This window comes from Telmatherina bonti (genome assembly GCF_933228915.1).
Source record: "Telmatherina bonti genome assembly, chromosome: 7".
NCBI classification, from domain to species: domain Eukaryota; kingdom Metazoa; phylum Chordata; class Actinopteri; order Atheriniformes; family Telmatherinidae; genus Telmatherina; species Telmatherina bonti.
The window spans coordinates 709,048-716,989 of record NC_136625.1 but is presented as its reverse complement, the minus strand read 5'-3'; the positions used below and the strand labels follow the sequence as shown (position 1 = coordinate 716,989).

Genomic DNA, 7,942 nt, shown 5'->3' with positions numbered 1-7,942 from the left:
GTTTCGACGATCACATCGCGCAACGCGTCAATGATTACGTCACGCAACGCATCAACGATCACGTCACACAACGCATCCACGATCACTTCACATGTTGCACTACGCATCGACGATCACGTCACGCAAAGCATCGACGATTACGTCACACAACGCATCCACGATCACGTTACGCAATGCATCGATGATCACGTCATGCAACACATCGATGATTACGTCACGCAACGCATTGACGATCACGTCACGCAACGCATCAACGATCACGACACGAAATGCATCGACGATCACGTCACACAATGCAATGACGATCACGTCACGTCGCACAACGCATCAACGATCACATCCTGCAACGCATCGACGATCACATCACGCAACGCATCAACGGTTACGTCACATGTCGCACAACGCATCAATGATCACGTCACGCAACGCATCGACCAATCACGTCACGCAAAGCATCAACGATCACGTCACGTCGCGCAATACATCAACAATTACGTCACGCAACGCACTTGACGATCACGTCACGCAACGCATCGATAACGTCACACAACGCATCCACAATCACGTTACGCAACGCATCGACGGTCACGTCACGCAACGCATCGATGATGACGTCACACAATGCATCCTTGTCGGGTAACGCATCGACAATCACGTCACGCAACGCATTGACGATCACGTCACGCAACGCATCAACAATCACATCACATGTTGCACTACGCATCGACGATCACGTCACGCAACGCATTGACGATCACGTCACGCAACGCATCAACGATCACGTCGCGCAATGCATCGACGATGACGTCACGCAACGCATCGATGATCACGTCACATGTTGCACTACGCATCGACGATCACGTCACGCAACGCATTGACGATCACATCACGCAACGCATCGACGATAACGTCACACAATGCATCCATGTCGCGCAATGCATCAATGATCACGTCACGCAACGTATCAACGATCACGTCACATGTCGCACAACGCATCGACGATCACGTCACGCAACGCATCGATGATCACGTCATGCAACACATCGACGATTACGTCACGCAACGCATCGACGATTACGTCACACAATGCATCCATGTCGGGTAACGCATCGACGATCACGTCACGCAACACAACGATTACGTCACGCAAGGCATCAACGATCACGTCACGTCGCGCAACGCATCAATGATCACGTCACGCAACGTATCAACGATAACGTCACATGTCGCACAACGCATCAATGACTACGTCACCCAAAGCATTGACAATCACGTCACGTAACACATCAATGATTACGTCACGCAACGCATCGACTATCACGTCACGCAATGCATCGACGATCACGTCACGCAACGCATCGGTGATCACGTCACGCAACACATTAATGATTACGTCACGGAACGCATGGACGATCACGTCCTGCAACGCATTGACGATCACGTCACGCAACGTATCAACGATCACGTCACATGTCGCACAACGCATCGATTACGTCACCCAACGCATCGACGATCACGTCACGCAACGCATCGATGATCACGTCATGCAACACATCAACGATCACGACACGAAATGCATCGACGATCACGTCACACAATGCAATGACGATCACGTCACATCGCACAACGCATCAACGATCATATCCTGCAACGCATCGACGATCACATCACGCAACGCATAAACGATCACGTCACGCAACGCATCAACGATCACGTCACGCAACGTATCAACGATCACGTCACATGTCGCACAACGCATCAATGATCACATCACGCAACGCATCGACCAATCACGTCACGCAATGCATTGACGATCACGTCACGCAAAGCATCAATGATCACGTCACGTCGCGCAATACATCAACAATTACGTCACGCAACGCATTGACGATCACGTCACGCAACGCATCGATGATCACGTCACGCATCGCATTGACGATCACGTCACGCAATGCATCGATCACGTCACACAACGCATCCACGATCACGTTATGCAATGCATTGACGATCACATCACGCAACGCATTGACGATCACATCACGCAACGCATCAACAATCACATCACATGTTGCACAACGCATCGACGATCACGTCACGCAACGCATCAACGATCACGTCGCGCAACGCATCAACGATCACGTCGCGCAACGCATCGACGATGACGTCACGCAACGCATCGATGATCACGTCACGCAACGCATCGACGATCACGTCACCCAACGCATCGACGATCACGTCACATGTTGCACTACGCATCGACGATCACGTCACGCAACGCATTGACGATCACGTCGCGCAACGCATCGATGATCAAGTCACGCAATTCAACAAGGGTCACGTCACATGTTGCACAATTCAACAACGATCATGTCACATGTGGTGCAACGCATCGATGATCACATCGCACGTCACGCAACGCATCGACGATCACGTCACGCAACGCATCAATGATAACGTCACGTCACGCAACGCATCGATGATCACGTCACGCAATTCATTGACGATCACGTCATGCAACACGATTACGTCACGCAAGGCATCAATGATCACGTCACCCAACGCATCGACAATCACGTCACGTAACACAATTACGTCACGCAACGCATCGACGATCACGTCACGCAACGCATGGATGATCACGTCACGCAACACATTAATGATTACGTCACGCAACGAATCGACGATCACGTCACGCAATGCATTGACGATCACGTCACGCAACGCATCGATGATCACGTCACGCAACGCATTGACGATGACGTCACACAATGCATCCGTGTCGGGTAACGCATCGACGATCACGTCGCGCAACGCATCGATGATCACGTCACGCAACGCAACAAGGGTCACGTCACATGTTGCACAATTCAACAACGATCACGTCACGTGGTGCAACGCGTTAACGATTACATCACGCAACCCATCAACGATCACGTCACGTCGTGCAATACATCAACGATTACGTCACGCAACGCTCCGATGATCACGTCACGCAAGGCATCAACGATAACGTCACATGTCACGCAACGCATCGACGATCACGTCACGCAATGCATTGACGATCACATCACGCAACACAACGATTACGTCACTCAAGGCATCAACGATCACGTCATGCAACGTATCAACGATCACGTCATGTCGTGCAACGCATCAATGATCACGTCACGCAACGTATCAACGATCAGGTCACATGTCGCACAACGCATCACCGATTACGTCACCCAACGCATCGACAGTCACGTCACGCAACGCATCGACGGTCACGTCACGCAACGCATCGACGATGACGTCACGCAACGCATCGACGATCACGTCACACAATGCATCCATGTCGGGTAACGCATCGACGATCACGTCGCGCAACGCATCGACGATTACGTCACACAATGCATCCATGTCGGGTAATGCATCGACGATGACGTCACCCAACGCATCGACGGTCACGTCACGCAACGCATCGATGATCAAGTCACGCAACGCAACAAGGGTCACGTCACGTTGCACAATTCAACAACGATCACGTCACATGTGGTGCAACGCATCAACGATTACGTCACGCAACGCATCGATGATCACATCGCACGTCACTCAACGCATCGACGATCACGTCACGCAACGCATCAACGATCACGTCACACGTCACGCAACGCATCAACAATCACGTCACATGTCACGCAACGTATCAACGATCACGTCACGTCGCACAACGCATCAACGATTACGTCACGCAACGTATCGACGATCACGTCACGCAACGCATCGATGCTCACGTCACGCAACGCAACAAGGGTCACGTCACATGTTGCACAATTCAACAACGATCACGTCACGTGGTGCAACACATCAACGATTACGTCACGCAACGCATCGACGATCATGTCACGCAACCCATCAACGATCACGTCACGTCGTGCAATACATCAACGATTACATCACGCAACGCTTCGATGATGACGTCACGCAAGGCATCAACGATTACGTCACGTCACGCAACGCATCGACGATCACGTCACGCAATGCATTGACGATCACATCACGCAACACAACGATTACGTCACTCAAGGCATCAACGATCACGTCATGCAACGTATCAACAATCACGTCACATGTCGCACAACGCATCAACGATCACGATACGCAACGCACTGACAATCACGTCACGAAATGCATCGACAATCACGTCACGAAATGCATCGACGATCACGTCACGCAACGCATCGACGATTACGTCACACAACGCATCCACGATCACGTTACATGTTGCACTTCGCATCAACGATCACGTCACGATCATGATCACGTCACGCAAGGCATCAACGATCACGTCACATGTCGCCCAACGCATCGACGATCACATCACGCAATGCATTGACGATCACGTCACGCAACGCATCGACGGTCACGTTACGCAATACATCAACGATTACATCAACGATTACGTCACGCAACGCATCGATTATCACGTCGCGCAGCACATCAACGATCGCGCCACATTTCTTACCCAACACTTTACAGTATAATGCAGCATGTTTGGGATTGTATGTCACAGCGTATGTTTCATAGTAAATTCATTACATGCATGTTTGCATGTTTTACATCACATTTCCTACCACAGGCTTTTTACCATTTTATGCTGATCACTCAGGTTTATAGCACAGTTTTTAAGTTGCAGACTGCATTAAGAAACATTTAAGTTAATCTGCAGCTACATAAATTCATCATCAAAAAAGAAGCCGTTGCAGCCCACGATATGAAACAGGATTTATTTGTTAACATCAGTTAAAGTGGAAAAAGTTGAAACCAACATTCCTTTAAACTGCCAATACCTGCTAATACGGTTCCTTGCTAACAAGTAAACATGCTAACAATTGAATGTGCTAACAAGTTTGCATGCTAACAGATGAGTGTGCTAACAGGTTAACATGCTAAAAGCTTCATATACTAACAGGTAATGTGCCAACAGGTTACCATACTAACAGATGAATGTGCTGACAGGTTAACATGCTAACCGGTGAATGTGCTGATAGAATGTACCTGTTAGCACATTTCCTAACGGGTTAACATGCTAACAGATTAATGTGCTAACAGGTTTACATGCTAACATTTTAGCATGCTAACAGGTTAACATGCTAACATTTTAGCATGCTAACAGGTTAACATGCTAACAGGTTAATGTGCTAACAGGTTAACATGTTAACAGGTTAACATGCTAGCAGTTTAACATGCTAACAGGTTAATGTGCTAACAGGTTAAAATGCTAGCAGTTTAATGCGCTACCTGAAAGAAAAAAATATGGAACATTGTTTGAGGGTCATTAGCATCAGAACATGAAGCTCGTTAATGTAAGTCGGCTCTGATTGGCTGCTCTCTGCCTTAGTCCCTATTCATTCTCATAATTTACTTTTTTTGTTCATTTCCATGGTAACCACGATGACATCACAATTGTGATTGTGGAAATGGTCACGTCCTGCTTGAGTACTGGTCGGTGGTTCTGTTGCATCGGACTGGTTGGTTGACAGTGGGCGGAGGCCTGCAGGGGTCAGAGGTCATCATCAGGTTTGACAGGAGAACGGTGCTGCTTCCTGAGAGGAATGCTGTTTGTCACCGTCTGCAGACATACAGAAAGCTGGGCTGTGATTGGTTGTAGAGAAAGATTTTTGATTGGACCCGATCCTGTGAAGCAGCAAAGAACATCTGCTTGATCGATGATCTGTGTGATGCTACCTGTCCAGGTACATGTCCTGGCCTGGAGGGACTGGGGGACATCTGAACTGGTCTGCCTTCATTTAGAACTGGTGGGAGGAGACTCAGTTACCTTGGTGACAGCTTACCTCAGATCAGAAAGGTTAGGATCAGGGTTAACGTGACCAGTTTTCTGGACAGTCCTTCAGTCCCGTGTTACGTGTTTCTTTACCCTGCTTTCTGATTGGACATTGACCAGGATGATGTCACTCACCAGGTGTAGGCGGTGTGCATACAGCGGCTCCGGTTCATCTGGGTTCCTGGTTGGCATGGCAACATGCCAGCGCTGAAGCTCCGCCTCCAGCTCTGCTGGACTGAAAAGGACGGCCGGGTCAGCATGGCAACGGTTGATCAGCTCCACCAGACGCTCCTTATAGTGCAACCTGGAGGGAAAGGTGGGAACACCTGAGACCAGGATCCTGGATCACACTGGTACAGAAAGGGTCAGGGCTGGGACAGGACTGGGACTGAACTGGGACTGAACTGGGACAGGACTGGGACTGAACTGGGAAAGAACTGGGACTGAACTGGGACAGGACTGGGACAGGACTGGGACTGAACTGGGAAAGAACTGGGACTGAACTGGGACAGGACTGGGACTGAACTGGGACAGGACTGGGACTGAACTGGGAAAGAACTGGGACTGAACTGGGACAGGACTGGGACAGGACTGGGACTGAACTGGGAAAGAACTGGGACTGAACTGGGACAGGACTGGGACAGGACTGGGACTGAACTGGGAAAGAACTGGGACTGAACTGGGACAGGACTGGGACAGGACTGGGACTGAACTGGGACAGGACTGGGACAGGACTGGGACTGAACTGGGACAGGACTGGGACAGGACTGGGACAGGACTGGGACTGAACTGGGACTGGAGTGGGACTGAACTGGGACTGGACTGGGACAGGACTGGGACAGGACTGGGACTGAACTGGGACAGAACTGGGACAGGACTGGGACTGAACTGGGACAGAACTGGGACTGGACTGGGACAGAACTGGGACTGGACTGGGACTTGTCTGGGACAGGACTGGGACTGAACTGGGACTGAACTGGGACTGAACTGGGACTGGACTGGGACTTGTCTGGGACAGGACTGGGACTGGACTGGGACAGAACTGGGACAGAACTGGGACAGAACTGGGACTGAACTGGGACTGGACTGGGACTGAACTGGGACTGAACTGGGACAGGACTGGGACTGAACTGGGACAGGACTGGGACTGAACTGGGACTGGACTGGGACAGGACTGGGACTGAACTGGGACAGGACTGGGACTGGACTGGGACAGAACTGGGACAGAACTGGGACTGAACTGGGACTGGACTGGGACTGAACTGGGACTGGACTGGGACAGAACTGGGACAGAACTGGGACAGGACTGGGACAGAACTGGGACTGAACTGGGACTGGACTGGGACTGAACTGGGACAGGACTGGGACTGGACTGGGACAGAACTGGGACAGGACTGGGACTGAACTGGGACAGGACTGGGACAGGACTGGGACTGGACTGGGACAGAACCTGGACTGGACTGGGACAGAACTGGGACAGAACTGGGACTGAACTGGGACTGGACTGGGACTGAACTGGGACAGAACTGGGACAGGACTGGGACTGGACTGGGACAGGACTGGGACTGGACTGGGACAGGACTGGGACAGGACTGGGACAGAACTGGGACAGGACTGGGACAGAACTGGGACAGGACTGGGACAGGACTGGGACTGAACTGGGACTGGACTGGGACAGAACTGGGACAGGACTGGGACAGGACTGGGACAGAACTGGGACAGGACTGGGACAGGACTGGGACTGAACTGGGACTGGAGTGGGACTGAACTGGGACAGAACTGGGACAGGACTGGGACTGAACTGGGACAGAACTGGGACTGGACTGGGACTGAACTGGGACAGGACTGGGACTAAACTGGGACTGAACTGGGACTGAACTGGGACAGGACTGGGACTGGACTGGGACAGAACTGGGACTGGACTGGGATTTGTCTGGGACAGGACTGGGACTGAACTGGGACTGAACTGGGACTGGACTGGGACAGGACTGGGACTGAACTGGGACAGGACTGGGACAGAACTGGGAGAGAACTGGGACTGGACTGGGACAGGACTGGGACTGAACTGGGACAGGACTGGGACAGAACTGGGAGAGAACTGGGACTGGACTGGGACAG

General features: G+C 51.3%; 1 protein-coding gene across 1 annotated transcript in view; it reads right to left on the bottom strand.

Moving 5' to 3' along the window:
* Nucleotides 1-5,542: 5,542 nt before the first annotated feature.
* The window catches only part of LOC306758067 (uncharacterized protein), a gene marked incomplete at both ends in the record, with an annotated part of 145,945 nt that continues 143,545 nt past the window's right edge, over nt 5,543-7,942 (bottom strand). The window contains 2 exons of the mRNA XM_079243283.1: nt 5,543-5,611; nt 5,918-6,128. Coding sequence (XP_079099409.1) covers nt 5,543-5,611; nt 5,918-6,128 — 280 coding nt within the window. The remainder of the gene's footprint in view (nt 5,612-5,917; nt 6,129-7,942) is intronic.